General features: G+C 50.5%; 1 protein-coding gene across 2 annotated transcripts in view; it reads left to right on the top strand.

Moving 5' to 3' along the window:
* The window catches only part of RHBDL3 (rhomboid like 3), a 43,862-nt gene extending 22,121 nt beyond the window's left edge, over positions 1-21,741 (top strand). For both annotated transcript variants that reach the window (XM_059996460.1, XM_059996461.1), the window contains 5 exons: positions 984-1,132; positions 3,364-3,476; positions 8,995-9,095; positions 17,887-17,947; positions 20,913-21,741. In XM_059996460.1, the coding sequence (XP_059852443.1) occupies positions 984-1,132; positions 3,364-3,476; positions 8,995-9,095; positions 17,887-17,947; positions 20,913-21,184 (696 nt within the window). In that variant the 3' untranslated portion in view covers positions 21,185-21,741. The remainder of the gene's footprint in view (positions 1-983; positions 1,133-3,363; positions 3,477-8,994; positions 9,096-17,886; positions 17,948-20,912) is intronic.
* The last annotated feature ends 2,613 nt before the right edge of the window (positions 21,742-24,354 follow it).

The following is a 24,354-nucleotide window of genomic DNA, read 5'->3' as shown; positions in this document are numbered from 1 at the left end:
ATTATGTGAGGTGTTGGTGAAAATTCAAAGAAATTGAAACACTTGTGTACTGTTGGTGGGAATGGAAAATGGTACAGCCACTGTGGGAAACAGTATGGCAGTTCCTCAAAAAAATTAAACAGAATTACATGGTCCAGCAATTCCACTTCTGGGTGTATACCCAAAAGAATTGAAAACAGGCGTTCAAAGAGATATTTGTACACCCATGTTCATAGCAGCATTGTTCACAATAGCTAAAAGGTGGAAGCAACCCAAGTGTCCATTGACAGATGAATGGATAAACAAAATGTGGTAGATACATACAGAGGATTATTAGGAAGGAGATTCTGACATGTGTTACAACAGGGCTATACCTTGATGACGTTATGCTGAGTGAAATAAACCAATCACAAAAGACAAATACTGTATGATTCCACTTATATGCAGTCCCTGGAGTAGTCAAATTCATAGAAACAGAAAGCAGAATGGTGATTGCCAGGGGCTGGGAGGCAGGGTATGGGAATTAATGTTTAATGGGTACAGAGTTTCTTTCAGTTTTACGAGATGGAAAGAATACTGTAAATGGATGTTGGTGGTGGTTGCACATTATGAATGTATTTAATACCACTGAACGGTACACTTACAATGGTTAAGATGGTAAATTTTACCTTATGTGTACCTTACCACAGTTTTTTTTTTTTTAATCAACTTATGTGGAATTGCCTCAGCCCCCAAGTGGGTATGTGAGTTATTATCTGAATTAAAGTTTAAAATCCTACAAACCCTTCCTGCTTAACACCGAGGAAATGTGGGCAGAGACCATTTTGTGAACATTTAACAAAATAATCGAACAGAAGTGGGGTAAGAGATGGTGCAGAGCTAGCTTGGCTCTAGTCGTCGGGATGTCCCTCCTTCCGTAGAGATTCCAAAGGTCAGCACAAGAGGGGTTCCTGGGCAGTTTCACACCTAGTAACAGGCTCTCTTCATTCTGTGCTCTCATCCAGGTTGCCTTTTTCCTCTATAATGGGGTGTCGCTGGACCAGTTTGTGCTGCAGGTAACCCATCCACGATACCTGAAGAACTCACTGGTTTACCATCCACAGCTCCGAGCACAGGCTTGGCGTTACCTGACCTACATCTTCATGCATGCGGGGTGAGTACACTCTATCTAGAGTCCCTGTGGGAAAATAACTGGTCCAGAGAGCCTGGATTGAAATATATTTTTTATTTTTATCTACCTGGACACAGGATTTGAGGTGGCTTCTTGAAACTTATCTAATACCAAACTGTATGAGTAAATTATTAAGAGTGTATGGGAGGGGCTTCCCTGGTGGCGCAGTGGTTGGGAGTCCGCCTGCTGATTCAGGGGACACAGGTTTGAGCCCTAGTCTGCGAAGATCCCACATGCCACGGAGCAACTAAGCCCGTGCGCCACCACTACTGAGCCTGCTCTCTAGAGCCTGCGAGCTGCAACTCCTGAGCCTGTGTGCCACAACTACTGAATCCCGCCTGCCTAGAGGCTGTGCTCCTCAACCAGAGAAGCCACCTCAATGAGAAGCATATGCACCGCAATGAAGAGCAGCCCCCACTCGCTGCAACTAGAGAAAGCTTGTGCACAGCAACGGAGACCCAAGGCAGCCAAAAAATAAATAAATAAAGTAAATAAACTTATTTTAAAAAAAAGTGTATGGGAAAGGGAAAATAGAGAGAGGAAAATGCTAAAAAGCCAGCAGAGAGCTTTTTAGCATATACACAGCATGTGATGCTATGTACTTGCTGTAAGTGGGTTATAAATTTATTCTGAACCTCCTAGTGGCCAAAGCAAAGAGGGAAATGTGGTCTGCCACCAGGCTCATTGTCCATAAACCATGTGTGTGAGTGCCCCATAAGTGAAATAAAGGACAGATTTATTGAAAGGAGGTCTCGCAATATGGTGGCATGAGTCTTCTTGAGGAACTCTGGCAATACTTAAAGTTTCTGTTTGTAGAGCCGTGTGGCCTTTTTTGGGGCCTGGAGTGCAATCAGTTCTCAATGGTACCTCCTACCCCATGATAAGGACCAGGCGACCACCCAGGTCCAAGTCCCTTGAAGAGCATGGTCTTGGCTGGAGACTGTTTTTACATAGTAGAAGCATGGAGTTGGGAAATCGGAGTCCCCTGACACCAGACCTCTGCGGTGTCTTCTACAGACTCTTCTAGAGAAGTGATGGAAAAGCCCTGTGGGTGCCTGTCCCCGGGATTGCCAATGGGGAGAGGATTATCCCGGCCCCCATGGCTCTTTCCTTGGCAGAAAGACCCACAGTGGCCAAGAGGAAGCTCCACTGTGAGCCTCTCTTCCTGCTGAGCCGCTAAAGGGGGCACAAGAGCCACCCCCTAACTGGCTGCACGTGCTGGGAAGGGTGCTTTGGCCTGAGGAGACTTCTGGATGGCTGTTGATGGATGTCTCCACTCTGAGCCTGAGCAGATGGATGCCTTGCCTGCTGTGTCCCAGCTTCAGCTTCACAGGCTGAGGAGCAGGGGCGGGGAGGCCCTTTATGCTTCAGTCTCCTCATGAGCCAAGATCTGGACACCACAGGGACTGGAGGATAACTTGGATATACTAAGCTCTAACGGATATCTTTCATGCTTGCACTTGTTTGGAAAACATCTTTCTCTTACAAATACAATAGCGAGCCAGAGCGACTGAGTAGCCTGGATAATGGACCAGGTCCCGCACATCAGAGACCAGGGCCGTGGTCCCAGCCTGACCACTAACCAGCTGTGTGACTTTAAGTCACACAGCCTCAGCTTCTCTTGTGTCAACTGATGGAGTTGCTGGATCTTTTTTTTTTTTTTTTACATCTTTATTGGAGTATAATTGCTTTACAATGGTGTGTTAGTTTCTGCTTTATAACAAAGTGAATCAGTTATACATATACATATGTTCCCATATCTCTTCCCTCTTGCATCTCCCTCCCTCCCACCCTCCCTAGAGTTGCTGGATCTTGACCGTTGTTAGCCCCTCATTGGCAAGTGTAGACACTGCCAGTCACCCCCCAGCCCTGTACCTGTGTTCCTGTCCCAGCTGGCAGGGAGGGTGGAAGGAACACTCTAAAATGGTCTGTCTGCATTGTAATTCCTTCCCCTCCACCCCCTAGACTGTGAGCTCCTCAAAGACAGCTATAGGGTCTTTTTTTTTTTTTTAATTTAATTTTGGCCATGCAGCGCAGCTTGTGGGATCACAGTTCCCCAACCAGGGATTGAACCCGGGCTACAGCAGTGAAAGCACTGAGTCCTAACCACTAGACCACTAGGTCTCCCAGCTATAGGGTCTTGTTCACTACTGGATCCCCAGCATCGTGGCATGCTAAATGAATGGATGAATGAATGTGATCTCTCTGTACAGGATAGAACACCTGGGACTCAACGTGGTGCTGCAGCTGCTGGTGGGGGTACCCCTGGAGATGGTGCACGGAGCAACCCGCATTGCGCTTGTCTATGTGGCTGGTGTCGTGGCAGGTAGGCAGGTGGGCCCCGTGTCCCCAGGGGTGAACCTCCCCAGGGCGGCTAGGAGACCCCATGAGGTCAAGCAAGCCCCAACTTCCGGAGGACCCTCACCATCCAGGCTCCTGACTACTAGGCTTGGCCTCCAGGCAGATCTCCCCACTTCCCTGGGGACACTGGAAAGGGACCTGCCACCCAGAGAGGGAGGCATGTGATGACAAAGGAGGGGAGAGCACAGGATTTGGAACAGGCAGACTGACCGGAGTTTCAGTCTTCACACTGCCGTGTTGCAGCTGTGTGAACTTGGGGACATGCCTTACCTTCTCTTGGCCCTGTTAAGCTTTAAGAGGGAACTGATGAGATCTGCCTGCCAGGCGTGAGGAGGGCAGAGTGAGGTGAAGGATGAAATAAACCGTGCAAGGGAGGTGAGATCCCTGTGGGGACATCCAAGGAGTGGGTGGAGCCAGGTACCTCCCCTGGCCAGGCCAGCACCTGTACCCTAAGGGGGATCTTGCCTCTGCCCGGGCTGGCCCTTGATTGACCCACGGCTGGCCGGAGAGAGTCTGGCCTAGGAGGTAGTGGGCACTCGTGCCAGCTGGAGGAGTCTGGGGCCCTGGCTGGCTCAGCGCACGTGGCAGGTGATGATAGTGATCATTGTGGGCTTGAGGGTAGTGGCCAGCCCCCTATCCCCCTCCCCAGTGGCAGGGGAGGTGCACTGGGATGAGGTGGGGAGAGCAGAGCAGATTTCTGCAGGAAAAGTCTGCACCAACTGGGCTTCTGAACAGAGGGATCTCCCTCGTGATGTTTCCACCTTTATCGCTGGCTTTTCTCTTTACAAGGTCTGCCGCCTCAGCTCTTCCCCCCTGACAGCTGTACCCAGGGGAGCTTTGTGTGTGCGTTTAAGTAAGATCTTAATCCTTTCTGAGTGGCATTGAAGTTGTCATCAGGAGAGCAGGGCAGCATCAGCTTTGTAAACAGTGGTCAGGCAGGGACCCTGGAAGTAAGTGGAATGACTTCAGGAATCAAAGAGGGAAGGGTCCCACCACACACCCCCATCCCATGAGAGGCTGGTCTGCTAGTTCGTGAACCCTCAGCCTGGGAGGTGGGCCCAGCGCTGTCTCCCTCACTCCTGTGCTGAGGTTAAAAACTTGGCCACATTGGACAGCACTCACACCAGCTTCTCCCAGAATCCAGCACCTTCTGCATCCTTGAAAAAAGGTCTGATGAACATCTCTGTGTGCCAGACTTACTTAGCCACTGACACACCCCTGAGTGTCGACATCTGGGGATTTAGAGCCACATTTTCCGTGCCGACATACTCAGAGACCCAGATGGTTAATGGCGAGGAACGGGAAAGATGCTCGTAACACTTGCAGTTGGTAGTTAATTAGATGGGAGTGCCAGTAACCTAGAAGACAGACATAGATTCAAGATGACTCAGGCCTCGCCCAAACCAGATGACACCCAGCGGGAAGACAGTGCAGGTATCGCTTCCCAGTGATGCCAGTGCAGAAGGAGATGGTGTAAAGGCAGACGGGGGCTTTCCAACTAAACCTGAGGGTGTGGGGCTGTATTGCAAAGCAAATTACATGTGCTGTTCTATCTGAGTCATTGATTCAGAGCAGAGGGCATTCTGGTCACCGCATATCAAATCGCTGATCTCCAGGATTGAGTTGATTGACCTGCCTGTACCCCTTCCTCCCTCTCTGCTCTGTGTGCATCCCTCCTCAGAGAAGGGGTCCTGTTCAGACAGCCAGACCCTGACCGGATAGCCAATACTTATCAGGTGCCTGTCCTGTGCAGGCTGTTTTTAATCCCCACAACTCCGTGAGGCGGGAACTGTTAACTCTCCATCTGTTACAGATACAGAAACCGAGACTTAGGGACGCTAAGTGACTTGCCTAAGAAGATACAGTCATAAGTGGTGGAGCTGGGCTCTAATCCAGGCTATCTGACCTCAAAGGCTGTGCTCTAACACTGTCGTAGTGTTACGAGAATTAAAAGGCAGGCCTTATCCTTTATGCACATAATTTGTCAGAAACCAAGGGAGGTCTTAATAGACATTGACCCCTGTTCTCTAATTCCTGCCCAATGAAAATATTCCAAATCCAAGGCCATCGCATTTTGTAACAATAATAACTAACCTCTGCTGAGCGTGTCTAGTAGTCCAGGTATGTGATAAATGGTTCACACGTATGTTATCTGCTCTTCTCATCACAACATTCCTATGAGGTAGGTGCTGACACCCCCATTTTATAGGCAGTTCAAAGAGGTAAAATGACTCTATTTGCTCAGCCAAGAAGCCCTAGAACTGGAGTGGAAACCCTTCCTCCGCCCGGTGCTTCTAGCCAATGCTTGAAGCCAACATGCATCTCACTTCCGGCTAATGATTACAGGGCTGAGTTTAAATACTTTAAGATCCAGTCTCTTCGCTGCTCTGCCCAGCTTTATGATAGATTATATAGATCAGAAGCGATGGATGCATCCCCAGAGCCTAGCACAGGGTTTGGTACATGGTAAGCAACCGATATTTGTAAGCTAAGTGAAAGAGTACATACATAAATAAAGTTGTACTGCTTAAAGGTAGATGTTCTGCCAATTTTTATTTGGATTTGTTTGGGGTTTTTTTAACGGCTAAGGGAGACGCTGGAGAACACCTGCTTTAAATTTTCCAGGCTAAAATTATCGCAGCTGTGCATTATGGCAAAGTCACCAATTCATCCCCGTGCTGGCATGGACCCAGGGTTTCGGGGGAAAATTCATAGCCCTGACTAGCACTGCTCCTTTGGTTTGCTGCTGTGTACAGGTGTGGCGTGTCACTCCGGCTCGCCTTTCTCTCCCCGTCCTCTGCCCCCATGACCTCCAGGAGTTCACACTGGCCTTTATTGAACTGTGATCCATTCCGTTCATCGGGAATCCTGCCTGGCCCTGGCTTTCTGTCCTGGGATGACCTGTCTTACATTATTGATATGCATACATACATTTATACTTGACTTCTCTTAGTCCCTATAGTCCAGGTCTAATCTGCAGTCACTTAAGGAAAGTCTTCCTTTTTTTTTTTTTGTGGTACGCGGGCTTCTCACTGTTGTGGCCTCTCCCGTTGTGGAGCACAGGCTCCGGACGCGCATGGCTCAGCGGCCATGGCTCACAGGCCCAGCCGCTCCGCGGCATGTGGGATCTTCCCGGACCGGGGCACGGACCCGCGTCCCCTGCATCGGCAGGCGGACTCTCAACCACTGCGCCACCAGGGAAGCCCAAGGAAAGTCTTTCTATCACAAATGGAGGGCAGGTGGATCCAGATTGTCACCTTCCAGATTCTAGAACCAGGATCCGAACCTCAGAACCTGGACTTAGGCCTAGACTTGGATTATTGTATTTCTGATCTGGAAGGAACCCTTGAGATGCCCTCCAGTGGGTGGTAAACTTTACTCCCCAGGTCCCATCCCCATTCAGCCAGAGCATCTCTCTGCACCATGGGGTAGGGGTGTGAGTCAGGTTTCTTTGAAAACAGTGTCTCACTGTTCAAAAGTTAGAAAGCCTTAGACTAACCTCCTCATTTCACAGATGTGAAGACTGAAGCCCAAAGAATTCAGGAGCTGTGCCCAGGGTCACACAAGTAACCAGTCACGCCCCCATCCCATAATCCTGCCACAATCCAGACTGACCTCTGGTCCTGGGGTCAGGACTCTCATCCATCCTTAGGGTGAGGGAAAGGTCAGTGCACGGAAGCTGGACCCTGGGGGCTTCCCTGCCGCCTCCCTGTCCTGGTGGATCCCAGCAGGGAGGCCGGGGGAGCAGAATCTGGCCCGGTTTGTGGGGACTCACGTGGAGGAGAGAGGCCAGCCCCGAGGAGGCTGGGGCTTCCTCTGTCCAGACGGTAATTAATGGGCAGCCAGCCCTGTGCAGCCCTGCAGTGCAGCCTTTGCGGCCAGCCCTGCCGCCAGGGAGGGTGAGAGCGTGGGAATCCTTTGTCATGCAGATCCTGCTGCCTGCCCGTTGGCCACCCTGGGATTTTTTTCTTTTTCTTTTTCCTGTTATATAGGGCTGACCCCATGGCTAGGCAGTTAAAAAAAAAAAAAAGAAAGTTATCTGACAATAGATCAATACCTAATTAAAGCCAGAGGGAAAGCATGAAAGGGGAGAAGAAAGATTTATGGTTGCCCTGGGAGGGGAGAAGGACTTGGGTGTCCTTAGTTCATGATGGTTTGTATTTTCCTGAGAGATGACATTCCCCTTGAGACTAAGAATCTGTTGTGGGGATCTCTTCCTCCAAGGATCTCAGTGAGACAAGAAGCCTTGAGAGTGGTCTGGGGGTGACGGCAAGCCAGGGAGAAGGCACATGACGTTGCAGGGGCCTCTCCACGCCCAGGGTGTCAGGCACTCTGGTTCCCGGGCCGGGCCTTGCCTCCTGCTAAGTAGTGAACCCTCCACCCCTGTAGGGCCTGCAGAATTTGGCCTTCTGCCTGTCCCTCTTCTCTCCACCCAGGCAGCAGCTAATTGGCTCCTGAGCCTGCGGGCATTTTCCAGTGGTGATTTCTGCACACTCACCCAGGCCAGCCACCTCTCATCCTCTGAGCCCTGGGTTCTAACTCCCAGTTATTTTTAGTCTCCTGTGTCCTTCCCTGAAAGCCAAAGCATTGATCACACTTAAATGAGACCAGAACAACACATTTCCCATCTTCTTCTCTGCCCAGCTTCCCTCCCAGGATGAAAGTTTATCATGCCCCAGACCAAGAGTCTCTACCATTCCTTTCCCCCAGAGGGTATGACATCATCTTTCTCTCTTCCCCGGGACTTCTCAAGGACGTTTTTCCTCCAAAGAAGCCCCGCTCTGGAGATCCTGTTGGCCTGTTGTCATTTCACTTGGTTGGAGGTGATGCTAGGCAGGTTTTTGGATGCTGTTGAGGAGAGCGAGGGTAGAGGGTGGAGGTTGACCTCTGACCCATTTTGGGGAGTGGCTGCTAGAGAGGCCGAGAGCACACGGGCTTTGTGTCAGGCAGACCTGGACTCATATCCTGGCTCCAGCCCTTCCTACCAGGTGACTCTGGGCTCAGCCTCATCTCTGCAGTGAGGCTACTAGTGCCTGCCTCAGAGGGTGGGCTTGAGGGTCAAAGGGAAGGATGTCTGTAAAATGCTTGGCTGGTGTCTGACACACAGTGCCCCATAAGAGGTGGCTGTTTCTGCAAGAACTACTGCTACTATTTTTGTCGTTGCTCAGAACCCTGAGATAGCACAAGGGGAGGCTGGATTGCCAGGCAAGATGATCTGGGTGGCAGAGTTCTACTTTGGGCAAGTCACTTCTCTCCTTGAGACTTTGCTTCCCAGCTGTAAAAGGAGAAGTTTGAACCAAGTGGTTCTTTCAGCCATAAATGAATCTTCTAGGAAGCTCCGAGGTGACATGCGATCAAGGGAGGAAGAGAGCGAGCCTCTTGCTCTGGGGTCTCAGCCCCGAGGCTGCAGCATCCGAGGGCCGGGGACTGGGGTGGGGAGCCGACTCCAGCATCCTTGAGTTCTCCATCTCTCTCTGTACCAGGGTCCTTGGCGGTGTCTGTGGCCGACATGACCGCACCAGTGGTGGGCTCCTCTGGAGGGGTGTATGCGCTTGTCTCTGCCCATCTGGCCAACATCGTGATGGTGAGCACCCCCTGTCCCAGCAGCCCTCTCTTGGCCTCCCCTCTGCTGTCACTGGGCCTGGCGTTAATCTGTTGGAGCTGGGTTTTAGATCCTCCTTCACGCTCCAGCCCGGGCTTGGCAAGCACCAGGTGGCCTTGGCCAGTAGCTGAGTTTAAGGACACTCCTCGCCCTCTGCTGGGATACTTCCAGTGGGACCCTTCCATATGATTCATATTTTCTCCAGCCATGGCTTTGCCCATCTTCCTATTCCAACTGTTCGCTACTCAGTGACTTTAAAAAGTTTAAATCCTTGACCACTAGCATGCGTTGTAATTGTAACTTGTTGTTTGTCATTGGCTGTTAAAAGTAAGGGGATCTTAGGGACTTCCCTGGTGGTGCAGTGGTTAAGAATCCGCTTGCCAATGCAGGGGACACGGGTTTGAGCCCGGGTCCGGGAAGATCCCACAGGCCGCAGAGCAACTAAGCCCGTGTGCCACAACTACTGAGCCTGCGCTCTAGAGCCCGTGAGCCACAACTACTGAGCCTGCATGCCACAACTACTGAAGCCTGTGCGCCGAGAGCCCATGCTCCACAACAAGAGAAGCCACAGCAATGAGAAGCCCGCGCACCGCCACGAAGAGTAGCCCCCACTCACCACAACTAGAGAAAGCCCGCTTGCAGCAACAAAGACCCAACACAGCCAAAAATTAAAAAAAAAAAGTAAAGGGATCTTAGAGATGATCTCATCAAAAATCCCAAACAGGAAAGAAGGCTCTGAGAGGTTAAGTGATTTGTCCAAAGCCACAATCAAATCTGTGGCAAAATGGGGACTTGAACCCACATCTCCTGGCAGTCATTCTAGTGTCGCTCTCCTCCACCAGCCCTTCAAAGCGACTGGACGCCGTCATTCCGTTTCTCATGCTCTTCCTTGCCTTTTCCCGAAAAGCAATCTAGTGTAACTCGCTAAGAGCAGGAGCTGTTATTCCTCCTAGATCTGAATCCCAGCTACCCACTTCCTAAAGAGTGACCTTGGGCAAATGAGTTTACTGCTTTGTGCCTCAGTGTCTACATCTGTGAAATGGGATGAGATGGGATCAATGACATAAAGTGAAAATAGCCACTCAGTATAAGTGTGAACTTAATTCCTGACTCCCCACAGAAGAGGCCGGGGTAGACTCAGAATAGAGACAGGATCTTCAAGGCGAGCAATTGGAAGCCACCTGGTAGTCTCAGAGGAGGTCAAGACGGCTTCCTTGTTTTAGAAGCAGTCTGAAGTTTGGAGGCTGAAAGAGGAGTCACTGGCAGTGCTTGGCTCACCCTGTCCGATGCCCCCACTTGCCCAGGAGCCTCCAGGCAGAGCCCAGATCTTACTCATCTTTTCCCCAGTGCCTGGAGTAGGGCTGGACACATGGCAGAGGGTGCCCACTAAATTGGGGGGAAGGAGGGAGAGAAGGGCCGGAGGGAGGGCAAGAGGGACTGTCAGGAAAGGAGTAGCTTCTCTTTGGGGTCTTCTTGCTCTCGCCTCTCTCCTCCATCACTGTCGTCACCCACGTGGCAGATGTGTGAATGCTCAGCGACAGCAGTTTATGGAGGTCTTGGAAACACGAGTCATAACCACTGGACCTCCAGGGAAGTCCCACCCCCATTTCTTCATTATTATGGCCACTGTCACCTAGCCTGCTCCTCAGCACCGTCCCCTTTCTTTGCACCAAAGTCCCCTTTGTACACTGAGAGAGAAAGAGAGCTACAGCAGGGGCGGGTGGGTGTGTGACAGTATGTTTACACACAGCGTGCTTGGCTCGGTCTGCTAAACACCTGGGAGCCCAGGGCCGCCTCACATGGCTCTTTAAATGGGTCATTCTGTATCAGTGCCACAGCTTTCCCCAGATACAGCTTTTCCTCTGGATTCTGCTTCTGCCACTCCCCCCTCCCCCTGCCCCAATTCCTTTCTGCAGGGGGAGGAAAGGCCACCCTCCCCTTCCCCTTCCCCCCAAGGTGCATCTGTGTATGAAGGGGATGAGCCAGCACAACTAAGAAAGAAGAGGCAAACAGGCAAACAGAGGCACCCCTTCCCACCGCCTGGGAAGCAGCCCCGATGCCCTAGAAGTTCCTGTGGTGAGGGCAGACCACCTCTAGGACCCGGACCGAGGGCTGGGGCATGCGGTTGAGGAGGGGGGTGTGAGAGCAGTTTTCTTCCAGTTTATGTTTCTTTCTGCAAGTAGCCTGTGGCTGTGCAGATGAGCTGTCCCACCCAAGAGCCCAGCGGTCTTACAGAAGGACGTGGCTTTCCCTGACCAACGGGGAGCTTTGGGGTCCCCTGGAGTGTGACATAAGGTAGCCTTTCCCTTAGAAAGTTGTGTGGTGCTTATTGGACAGTGAAAAACACTCACTTCCTCCTTAGGTCAGTTTCCTTTCATCAAGAGGCTGCCTTTACCCAAGCTAGCTCAGTGCCCAGCAATTCAGAGACACATTAGGACACACCATGTGAAATTGCCATTTCTGTGGGTCAGAAGCATTGAAGCATCGGCAATTTCATGTGGTTCAGCCTAATAGATAGACTATCGATTTGTTTTTTCCCAGAATGTTAGCAAATGTATGGGGAGAGTTCTTTTTTTTTTAATTTTTATTTTATATTGGAGTATAGTTGATTTACAGTGTTGTATTCGTTTCAGGAGTACAGCAGGGACTTCCCTGGCTGTCCAGTGGTTAAGACTCTGCACTTCCACTGCAGGGGCCAGGGGTTCGATCCCTGCTCGGGAAACGAAGATCCCACATTCCACTCGGCCAAAACAAAAAAAAGAGTATATAGCAAAGTGACTTAGTTATACATATACATATATCTATTCTTTTTCAGTTTCTTTTCCCATATAGGTTATTACAAAATATTGAGTAGAGTTCCCTGTGCTATACAGTAGGTCCTTGTTCGTTATCTATTTTATATATAGTAGTGTGTATATGTTTAGACTATTGATTTTTTTTTTTTTTGCGGTACGCTGGCCTCTCACTGCCGCGGCCTCCCCCACTGTGGAGCACAGGCTCCGGACGCGCAGGCTCAGCGGCCATGGCTCACGGGCCCAGCCGCTCTGCGGCAGGTGGGATCTTCCCAGACCGGGGCACGAACCCGCGTCCCCTGCATCGGCAGGCGGACTCTCAGCCACTGCGCCACCAGGGAAGCCCTAGACTATTGATTTTTAATTCCAAAATGAAGACTTGTCTGTGTGTCCCAATAAAGCACCTCATCAGAACAAAAAGGAAAAAGAACATGCACTTGACATCCAGGAAATCTGGATTTGAGGACTGGTATCACCATTTTGATAGCTGTGAGTCCCTTAACTTCTCAGGGACTCTGTTCTGTCATCTGTAATCCCTTCTTCACAAGGTAGTTGTGAGAAAGACATGAAAAAATTGGATGTGAAAATGTTTTTCATGTGACAAATCACCAGACAGCTGGGAGACCCTGTATGTATATGTGTGTATTTATATATATATATATATATATATATTTTTTTTTTTTTTTGGCGGTATGCGGGCCTCTCACTTTTGTGGTCTCTCCTGTTGCGGAGCACAGGCTCTGGACGCGCAGGCTTAGTGGCCATGGTTCACGGGCCCCGCCACTCTGCGGCATGTGGGATCTTCCCGGACCGGGGCACGAACCCGTGTCCCCTGCATCGGCAGGCGGACTCTCAACCACTGCGCCACCAGGGGAAGCCATATATATATATATATATATATATATATATATATATATATATATATATATATTTTTTTTTTTTTTTTTTTTTTTTTTTTTTTTGCGTTATGTGGGCCTCTCACTGTCGTGGCCTCTCTCGTTGCGGAGCACAGGCTCCGGACGTGCTGGCTCAGCGGCCATGGCTTATGGGCCTAGCTGCTCCGCGGCATGTGGGATCTTCCCGGACCAGGGCACGAACCCGCGTCCCCTGCATCGGCAGGTGGACTCTCAACCACTGCGCCACCAGGGAAGCCCTATATATTTTTATACATATAATTCTTTATCTTTATAAATTCCACCTGATACCTGTACAGAGAATAATCTGAAAATGTGTCCTTTATGCTTCAGATACATAACAGAAAAATGTTGAACACTTCTGTTCTCAGGACTCTGTTTAAGGGAGAGATTCTGCCTTAAATTAAAGTATGTCTTATTTTTCATAAAAGACACTCTGAGTTTCAAAACGCTTGTTTACATCAAGGGAATAAATCTAAAAAATATTTCAGCAAATGATCTGGATGGCATTAAAGACCTGTAATCAAGACTTCTTATTTTAAATTCTAGCAGTATAAAGGCACACATAATTGAATAATTTATTAATTGCCTTTTGCTGGGGCCCATAGGACAGAGTTTCATTTTTATTTATTTTTAATTTTTAAAAATTTATTTATTTTATTTTATTATTTATTTTTGGCTGCATTGGGTCTTTGTTGCTGCGCGTGGGCTTTCTCTAGTTGCGGCGAGTGGGGGCTACTCTTCGTTGTGGTGCGCAGGCTTCTCATTGTGGTGGCTTCTTTTGTTGTGGAGCATGGGCTCTAGGCTCGTGGGCTTCAGTAGTTGCGGCACACGGGCTCAGTAGTTGTGGCTCGCAGACTCTAAAGTGCAGGCTCAGTAGTTGTAGCGCACGGGCTTAGTTGCTCCGTGGCATGTGGGATCTTCCCAGACCAGGGCTCAAACCCGTGTCCCCTGCATTGGCAGGCGGATTCTTAACCACTGCGCCACCAGGGTAGCCCTCATTTTTAAATATACAAGATATTTTCTTTAACTTTGCCCCATATGATAGATGTTTTTCTAAAACATTTGAGATCTAAATTTTTGCAAATGGAACCATACTGTCAAAGCACAAGGAAAGGTTGTTGTCTAAAAGTCACAGAAGATTTCTGTTATAAGGTTCATTTTATTAAGTAAAAATCCTTCTGTAGGATTTTTACTTAATAAAATGTAATTTTATGTGTCGTGCTTTCTTTTTTATCTGTGTCACGCTTTCCTTGTTTCCTGTGTTGGGTTTTCTTGAAGTGATTTGACAAGAAATTGTTTCCACTGGGGTTATGTAAAGCCGTCTGGGAACAGAACCTCTCCTGGGTTTCAGCCTCTGAGCTCTTGACTGACTGGGTGAGCAAGATGCCTAGGGGACTGGTTACTGCCTTGTTTGTCGTTGGTGAGTTACCGTCTCACCCTGTGAGGCTCTGGTAGAGAATGAAATTAAAGGACCTGAAAAAAGTTTATATTCCCCAGGGGCCTGCAGGCTTTTCAACATTTATAGCAGCAGCAGTGCTGGCTCTGTGTGAGATTTTTTTCCTTCTCTCCTGTTGTTTCACTGTGCTTATTTTATTGGAGGGAATAATGGGGAGGAGTGGGGGAGATGAGGCAGCTGGTGGAAAGGAGTGACTTTCTAGTTTAACCCCTCAGCTGCTGGGAGGCTGCTCATTTACTGATGTTTGCTCAGCTCTGGGGGCAGCCAGCATGGACAGACAGAATGTGACCCTGCCTTGGAAGTGTGGGCGGACAGAGCCCTGGACTGGGAACCCTGTCAAGCTCGACATTAACCCACTGTGACCTTGCACTTGCCCTCCTGGGCCCTCAAGTGCAGATCAGAGGTGGGATGACCAGATCAGCTTGGCAAACTTCAGAGCCTTCCAGGGCTCGGCAGGTATGGTAGATGAAGCTGGTCCTGGGAGCCATGTTGCAAAACTGGAGCTCCCCGGCCTCCTCCAAGGTCATTGAGAGTCTGAAGCTTCTTTTAAAAAAATTTTTTTTATTTTTATACAATTTTTAAAGGTTACTTTCCATTTACAGTTATAACAAAATATCGGCTATATTATACAGTACATCCTAGAGCCTGTCTTACCCCCTAATAGTTTGTACCTTCCACTCCCCCATCCCTATATTTCCCCTCCCCCCTCACTGGTAACCACTCATTTGTCCTCTGTGTTATATTCACTAGTTTGTTGAATTTTTTTAGATTCCACATGTAGGTGATATCGTACAGTATTTGTCTTTCTCTGTCTGACTTAGCAGAGATTCTGAAGTTTTGAAGCCGCTCTGCAGGGCAAACTCACCATCTTTGCCCCAGGTCCAGATCCTATCAGGCACTTAGATGACTCTTACCACGTGCCAGACAGTGTTCTTCTTTACACATATTAATTCATTTCACCTTCGCAACAAGCCATGAGGTGGGTAATGAGTTAGGTACTGTTGTTATCTCAGATTTACAAACGAGGACACTAGAAAGAAGGAATTCTGAGCCCCCACACCAGTGGTCTTGCCAGACCCAAAATGCAGACAGTGCTTTTTTAGACAGATCCCAGATAGGGCCCAGAGGGACCTGGACCTCAGCTGAAGGAGAGAGCGGCCAATACATTCTAGACTTAACTCTGCCCGATAGTGTCACTCAGAACACAGTGAAAGAGACTTCAGGTAAAATATTCAGAGTTTTTTTTTTTTTTTTTTGGTACGCGGGCCTCTCACTGTTGTGGCCTCTCCCGTTGCGGAGCACAGGCTCCGGACGCGCAGGCTCAGCGGCAATGGCTCACGGGCCCAGCCGCTCCGCGGCACGTGGGGTCTTCCCGGACCAGGGCACGAACCCGTGTCCCCTGCATCGGCAGGCGGACTCTCAACCACTGCGCCACCAGGGAAGCCCCTTCAGAGGGTTTTTATGAGGAAAAGGGATCTTAGAAATGTTCTATATCCATAGGAATCGCCATCTGTCCACAGAACTCTTTCTATTTTGCAAAACAAAAACTCTGTACCCATTTAACAACTTCCATTCCTCCCTCCCCCCGCTCCTGGAAACCCCTATTCTACTTTCTGTCTCCATGAATTTGACTACCTCTGTAGTCTGTACCTCGTACAAGTGGAATCAAACACTATTTGTCTTTTCGTGAGTGGCTTATTTCACTTAGCGTAATGTCTTCAAGTTTCATTCAAGTTGTAGCGTGTGTCTTAATTTCCTTCCTTTTGAAGGCTGAGTACTATTCCATTGTGTGGATACACCACCTTCTGTTTCTATATTCATCGGTCCATGGACACTTGGCTGGCTTCCACTTTTTTGGCTGTTGTGAATAACACTGCTGTGAACACGGGTGTCACATTTAAGGGAGAATGACAACCCATGGGTGGACCTCACAGGGAGACAAAGCCTGCCTGGACAATAGCAGGAAGAACTTTTCAGTGAGTGGAGCCCCTTCACGGGGCTGCTTCAGGAGGTGGTGAGTTCCCGGTCACAGGGGCTGGAGGGCCATTTTGTCAGCTTCTTGGCAGGGGTGTCCCTTTGGGTGGAGATGGCCCATCAGGTGACTCCCAAGGACCCTCCCATCCTTGGGCTTCATCTTGGAGAGGAGCTGAGGGGCCACCGACCTTCGGCCAAATGAACTAGCTTGGGTTAGATGGCCAGATCCGGTGGAGGGCACCAACTCCCGTTTTGTTGCCTGTCTCCCAGCGAGGGTCCCCTGGGGGCAGATGCCAGCAGGTGACAGCGTTGTCCTGCCGTCTGCTCCTTTAGCACAGAACATGTCAGCAAGCAGAGATTCGACTCTCCCACCTAAAGAGGGGCCGTGTGTCACTCACCTCGCTTTTTGTGAGGTTCAGGTCATTGAGGAATAATAGGGAATAACAGGGAGGCAAAGGGCAAGAAGCCGAATGTGGCAGGATTTCTCTGTCTTTTGGCGGCTTCCCGGCATCCTGCTTGGTCCAGTGAAGCTTCCATAGACATTATCGTACATGCCAGTGTTCAGGGCCTCTGTCAAGTTTCACGCATGGGTCCCCCAATGTCAAAGGAGTTCAAGACATGCCCCTGAGCTGGGCCTGGGCCAGGCATTAGAAGCAGGGGAGGTGGGTGGGAGGGAGCACAAGCCCTCGCTGTCCCCACTTGCCTCCTACCCTAGGACTGATGTGTTCCAGGAAGATTCCAGGCTCGTTTCTGCTTCTGGGTAAATGGAATCGAGCTTTGAAAGCGCTGCAGGAGTGCCCCTCAAAGGAGCCCTGTGGCGCAGTCTTTTGTAAATTGAACAGTCCTTTTGTAAAGTGAGTAATTGTACTCTGATTATCTGCTTTGGAGGTTCAGAGTTTCAGAGCTTCTCAGGGGAAAGAGGGATTTGTCTGAAGGCCATCTGGCCCACCCCATTTCCAATGCCTGATTCTCCTGAGCATCCCCTCTGAGTGATGTGAAGCCCCTGTTGAACCCCTCGATGATGGGAAACTCACCATCCCATGGATCACTTCATCTTTGTTTGGACAGCTCAGCTTATTAGAAATGAAAGCTTATCCTGAGCTTAAAAAAAAAAATCTCTGAAGTTTTCATCCATTGAGTCTTCCGCTTACAGGTTACACTGAATATGCCCTTTCTTGCGTTGACTCGCTTCATACTTGACGGCAATGAACTTGACCCCTGAGTCGTCTCCTCATTCGTTCCTCAGATGGAGGATTTTGAGTTCTTTTATCATCCTGATGGCTCTGCTTTAACTTGGTTTGCTTTGCTGTCCTGCATCCCCTTGCAACCGTGGGACCCAGCAGTTGAGGCAACCGTCAAGACATCTGTGTGAGGGAAACAAGGACTGTCATCTCCCAGGATCTAGATTCTCTTCCTCTGTTCGTGCAGCTTGAGAGCTTTTATGACGCTAATAAACTTACCATTGCCTGAAATCTCAAAGCCATGCTGGTGTGATCTGGGACAAAACCACAACCGGCTCATTCAGGATTTAATGAAGATGATTTTTTTAAATGTCAGATTTTCCTAAGCGGGTTACCTCTGCAGAGGAGTGGTCTGATCTGGAACTAATGGAACTCTCTCTCCTTTTTCCCTAGAACTGGTCAGGCATGAAGTGTCAATTCAAGCTGCTTCGGATGGCTGTGGCCTTGATCTGTAGTAAGTTCTGACGGGGCAGGCTGGGGGAGGGGAGCCCTGTACTGGGCCTGGGGGATGTAGAGATGGCACGGCCTGTGCCCTTCTGGGACTCGTGGTCAAAAAGAAAAGGGAGACGTGTCCACAATGTGCAACACAGTGGGGATGTTACGAGAGGGTCTGGCCTACGATGCTGCTACCTAACCTTTCTTCAACTTTTCACTGATGTATAATCTGCAAACGGGAAAGGGCATGCAGGATTAGTGTCCAGCTCAATGGTCAGATCAAGAAGAATAACCTTTTTTGGCTTTTATTTCAAAAAAATTTCTGGTTTTAGTATTTTTATTTGAAAAAATGTTTTTCCTTCCAGCTTTATTGAGATATAATTGACGTACAGCCCTGTGTAAGTTTCAGGTGTACAGCGTGATGATTTGACTTACATGTATCATGAAATGATTAGTACAGTCAGTTTAGCGAACATCCGTCATCTCATACAGATAAAGAATTAAAGAAATGGAAAAAAATATTTTTTCCTTGTGAGAGAAATCACTTCTTAACCTTTTGGGTCATGGAGTTGATCCTTTGAGATCTCCTTGGAAGCTCAGGATTCCTGTCCAGAAAAGTGCCGGTATGCACGCGCATGCGCGCGCGCGCGCGCACACACACACACACACACACACACACACACACACACACTCTAAAACTCGCAGTTCAGCAGGTTCACAAACTGTAGCTAATCCATGAACCCCCGTGAGCAGGTGCCATGGGGGCCTTAGTTGGGAGAAGTCAGTCTACCTGCATTTTGAGTGTGAAAGACAGGCAGGTGTTTGCCAGATAGACAGGATGCAAGAGGACACTTCAGGTGCAGCAGGAACAAAGACACGGGTGGGTGAAGGGTCATGGCTGGCAAGTCAGTTAACAAAACTGCCCCAGGAGGTTCAGGACTGTGTGTGATTATGTAAGAGGTCATTGGAGTCAGATCATGGAGGGATTTAAATGCAAAGAGAAAAATTGGGCTTCATTTTGAATGTACTGGGAGGCCACTGGAGGCCTTTAAACAAGAGAGATACTGACAGTTTTGAGTTTGCAGTCACTCATCAGGCTGCAGGATGAAGAGGATGTTGACTGAGGGGGATGAGACCAGAGGCCAAGAGGCTCATTGTGAGATGGGAAAAGATGAGTCTGAACAGAGGAGAGAAGAGGGACACACAGACTCTCATTCAGTCCCCAGAACATGGCTGTGAAGAGTGGGTTATTGTCAGGCTTAATTTACAGGCTCAGAGCGTGAAGTTCCTTGCCTGGGGTCACCCGCCCTAGAGGTGGTAGAGCCAGTGTTCAGAGCCAGCTTGTGTCATCTCTAATGCCCCACACTTTAGCCAGGCTGGGCAGGAGCTCCTGGACTGTCTGTGCCTGGGTCAGCTACCTGCTGTGTGGGAAGGAGGAAGACTGAGCCAGAACAAAGGAGCAGGGGCCTGGGTGGGCTCCACTTAAATCCACTTGTACATCCCTTGTACCCCTGGCGTTCAGGGCCCTCTGGTCTCCGTTTCCTGGATGGGGTTGGAGGATCTCTAATCCCAGAGAGGAACTTCCAGCCCTAAAACTCACAGAATCTTTGAGCCGGGGCCACGGTGGGCCGTGGGCGGGCAGTGGGCTGGGAGCAGTTGGGGAGCATAGCCTCCAGTTTGCTCAAACTGAGTTTGTCTGTTTGCAAGGAAAGGAACAGAATGATGTCTTGCTGTTTAGAAGAATCCAACTCCAAGCAGCATAAAAACTGAAATGTGGTTTTGGAGCTGGAACCAATGCCATTCAAACCTCGTTTGCGGACCACAGGGCCTGTGAAGCAAAGGCAGGAAGATGCCCCAGGGCCTGGGGAGGCGTGTGGGAGGGTACTGTGGGCGTCCCTCGCCGCTCCTTTTCCGCCATCTATTGGCCACCCCTGGAGTTGCAGGGTCCAGGCCAGGAGGCTGGGCAATTCCCCTGGGGAAGGATCATCCCTCGAGGTGCTGGCATCTCTGGGACGGTTAGTGTGGAGAGAGGTGCCCTGGTTAATTAACTGGTAACGAATAAGTAGAAAATTCCCCTCAAAGGCTTTAGTCTGTCAAATGAGGATAAGAATCCCCACACTTGGTGTTTTTTGGGTGGTAGGTAATGAAATGGCACAATTTCCCAGCACTTATCCTTTCAAGAGAGTACATCCCCATCGGACTGGCCAACCCAAGAAGTTCGTGCAAGAACGATGGATTGGAGAGCGGGATGGGGGCGTTTTAGAATCCGTTAAGGTTAATTTCCAGCACTTTGTTGGGACTGTTTATTTCCATTCCTTCTTTGCCCTTCTTTCCCTTCATCCCTTCCTTCCAGCCACAAAAGCACTGGTGCTGAGGGTTCTTTAAGGGTTTTGAACTAGTACATGAAGACACTTTATAAAATGTAAAGGGCTAGCACGTATTGAGGTTGTTATTAATGTCCCGGCCGTGCAGCCTGGTACCTAGAGGCTGAGACTTTATACAGATGGGGAAACTGAACCTGCAGGACTCACACCTGCAGGGGTGCAAGGGCCTTTGGGCTTCTGCACAGAGCTGTCCCCTCTGCCTGGAACGCTCTTCTTCGGGTCTTCTCTTGATATTCAGATGTCAGTCCTTTAGGAAGATCTGTCCTGATTCCCCAAACTAAAGAATCCCCCTCCTTAAATGTGGCCTTGATTTTAACTCACCTATTTTTTTCCCCATAGAATTTATTTTACTGAAATTATCTTACATACGTAACTATATGCTGGTCCATCTCCAGACCCTGTAAGCTCTAGGAGGACAGAGGTTTGTGTGTTATCTTCACGATTATATTTCCAGTGCACAGAGCAAACAGTGCTTGGCCTGATGGGTAGTGAATGCATTAGTGGGTGGACAGCTGGATGAATGGATGGACTGCAAGGCTTCCTGCTCAGCCCCCGCCCCGTGGCCCTCTTGTGACTTCTCTGTGCTTCCTCCCCTTGCAGTGAGTATGGAGTTTGGGCGGGCCGTGTGGCTGCGATTCCACCCATCAGCCTATCCCCCGTGCCCTCACCCGAGCTTCGTGGCGCACTTGGGTGGCGTGGCTGTAGGCATCACCCTGGGCGTGGTGATCCTGAGGAACTACGAGCAGAGGCTGCAGGACCAGTCGCTGTGGTGGATTTTTGTGGCCATGTACACCGTCTTTGTGCTGTTCGCTGTCTTCTGGAACATCTTTGCCTACACCCTGCTGGACTTAAAGCTGCCGCCGCCCCCCTAAGGGCCTGGAGGACCTTGGTCGGGGAGGGGAGGGAGAAGCAGTCGGGCAAGGAGCAGCCGTGTTCTTTTTCTCATCACCAGCTCAGTGAGGCCAGGGAGGCGAGGACAAGAGACGCTGGGCCGCTGTAATATTTGTGTTCCGATTTGAACAGAGTGGAGGCATTTTTCTGAAAGGCACGTGTTGGAGGGTTTGGATGTGGCTTCTGTAGTTTTTCTAGATTGTTCTGAAAACCTCGGGCCAGGGTGAAGGCCTGGGGTGAGATGAGAGTGGCCGTCCCCTCGGGCTGGGCGTGTCCCATGTGTACAGGGGTCCCCTCCCTTGTCATAGACTGGGCACCAGCCTTCTCACTCATCGCCACCCTGAGACACCTAAGCGCGTAAGGAGGGCCTGAGTCTGTAGTAGCCAGGCAGGCCCTTGTCCAGCCCAGAGGTCACTGTGGGCCAGGAAGTGTTCCCTCCATAGCTGTTGGGTCTGGAGCTCTAGAGTGGAAGGGAGCCTGGTGGTGGAGGACATGTCGACTTTGGTCTGGGGGGCCCAGGGTGCCCTCCCATGCATGTCAGTGGGTGCTGGGATGTGGCCTCTAGTGCCTGGGGTGGGCAGAGGAGGCCGATTCTGTAACTCCAGGCCCCACCTTTGCCCTGCAGGTACCCAGCGAGAGGAACCCAAGTGGGAGGGAATAAACTTTGTTCCAAGTTCCCCCCGAGGAAGGGTATCAACTTTGGGTGTCTCCTGGGTGCTGACATCTCACACCAGTGCCCCAGCATCCGTACCCTTATGTTCAGGGCCTTTTCCTCCCCTTCCACTGCCCTGACCCCACAATGTGCCTGTCCTTTGTTTATAGAGCCAGTGTTCTGATACGTGTGTGCATGCGTGAGTGTGTGTGTGTGTGTGCGTGTGTGTGTGTGTGTGTGTGTGTGTGTGTGTGTGGTCTGGTGGGCGGATGCACGTGGGGTGGGAAAGACAAAGTGAGGCCAGTTGGAGGCAGCAGAGGAGGCTGTGAGGGGCAGAGGGGGATGGGGCGGGAGTTTGCATGAGAGGAAGGAGGGTGCTGAGAGATGGGAAAAAGCTTGCCCCCTTCTTTCTTGCTTTCCTCAGAGAGGCTACTGGGCTTTCTTGCCTTTCTCAGAGAGGCTCCCGGGAGCCTCTCTGAGAATCACTGACCGTGGGAGACTTGCCGTGGTGGAGGGAGACCTCGGGCCTTTCCAGGGACCCTCAGGATGCTCAGGCTTTCCTTGCCTTTGCCAGTTCTGCTCCAATTCCCATCTAGAATAGACTCCCTATCTGAAAAGTTCTGTTGTATCTCCCTTAGGAGCCTTGGGGGCGCAGGAGAGGCTGGAGCAGGAATGTTGAGGCCAAGTGACCTTTTGAGTTGAGGGCACAGGAGGCTACATAAAAGGAACTCAATTCAGATGGAAAACTACTCCTGGAGAAGAACTGTAGGGTGCTTGGGTGAGTGTCAGAGGTGAGGGCAGCCCGTAGACTCAGATGCTCAGAGCTGGGAGGGAATACGGAGATGATCAAATCCATCCCCCCACCCATTACACAAGTGGCAAAACAAGGCTGAGGCAATGACCCCTGATAGAAGCTTGTGCCCACCCTGAGGGGAGGGTGTGGGGAGGATGGCGTTTGACAAGCTACGCCATTCCCTTTATACCGCTCTGGGAACTCAGAGCCACTGACAGCCCAGGAGGCTGCGTTCGTACAGGAATGGGGCAGCCACATGCCTGTCAGAGCCCTTAAGTATACCAAGGTCCAGAGTCAGCCAGGCCAAGCATTTGGGGGTCTTGGGCCACGTAAATGGTCAGGGTCTTCCTAGCCAGGGACACCCCCAAGCCATGCCAAGCCCTTCCCTGGCTTTGCCCAACAATAGATGGTTCTGGTGCCCGCGTCTGGCTCCCGAGGTCCTGCTGCACTTGTGCCAACGCTGTGCTGAGGACTGCCAGCCAGCCCCAGGGTGGGGGATGAGCCTGGGTGTGGTTGAGCTGTGCCAGTCTGTGCCCTGCCAGCCACTCTCTGCCCTCCTGAGAGACAGGTGTAGCTGGAAGAGTCTGCTTCTTAGGAGACTCTGAGCTGGAATGGGGGCCAAGAGGCTCGGGTGAGGATGGAGGGGGGGGGGGCCTCAGCCCTGGGCTGCCGCCACTGCTAACCCTGAGTGGCGCTGTCCTTTCCTGGAGGGACAGAGCTGCTGGTGCCCTGCTGCAAGGCAGGGGCTTCCCCTCCAGACCCTGGCACCTGAGAGCTCTGGGATGTGGGTGGAGGGGGCAGAGAGGGGCCTTCTTGTTTGGTGCGGCCTGGAGAGGGCCAAGAAGACTGTGAACCAGAAGAGCCTAGAAAGCCCTCAGAGAAGTACCCAGTTCCTTCAGAGTTTCAGATGGAAGCCTGTTACCGAGACGGACTGCCTGAGGCGGAGGTCCTGTCTCCCATCCGGTTAAGTCTGCCCTGCAAGGTCTGGGATGCGCTGAGGGAGCCTCCTCCACACCTCAGGCCTCCAGCCCCAGCTGCTCCCTGTCCAAAAACAGCCCTGAAGTTCTTTGCTGTGCTTAACGCCCACCTGCACCACCTCTCCCAACCATCGCTCCAAGCAAGACTGCCCAGTGATGACGGCAGTCACTCCACACCACTCAGGTCTCCAACCCAGGGCCGGGAGACAGCTGTTCGGTAAGAAGGCTTTACTTTTGGAGTTTGGCTTTTTCCCCGGCAAGTCCCTCTGTTCCCGAGCTCCCAGCACCTGCCAGCAGCACGCCCCCGTCGTCCTCCGTCCTCCCTCCTCTAGTATGGCCACCTGGCCAGGGTGCTGGGAAGCAGAGGGTGGAGTGAATCTTCAGGCTGTGGAGGACAGTTGCCTTTCATCCGCAGGCTCCAGAGATTGAAAGCTGAGGTTCCCCAAACAGCAGCCCTAGACTCACTCCCTCCCTCCCTAAACGCAAGAGGAATCACAGAAACTGGGGAAAGGAAAACAAACCTTCAGAGGAGAAATTTCGTTTTAATGACACCATTCATCATTCATTTTTTAATTAGGAAAACTCCCTAATGAGACGCTTTTGACAGCTAATGGGATTCTCAACTTCCATGAGAATCATTCTTGCCCAGAGGATTAGGGGAGTTGCTGCTCGCCAAGCCTGGATCTTCTTTCCCCAGTGTCCAATTTAGTTTGCAAATAATGATGATTC

Source organism: Delphinus delphis, chromosome 19 (genome assembly GCF_949987515.2).
Source record: "Delphinus delphis chromosome 19, mDelDel1.2, whole genome shotgun sequence".
NCBI lineage: Eukaryota > Metazoa > Chordata > Mammalia > Artiodactyla > Delphinidae > Delphinus > Delphinus delphis.
This window is presented reverse-complemented; position numbering and strand designations above follow the sequence as displayed.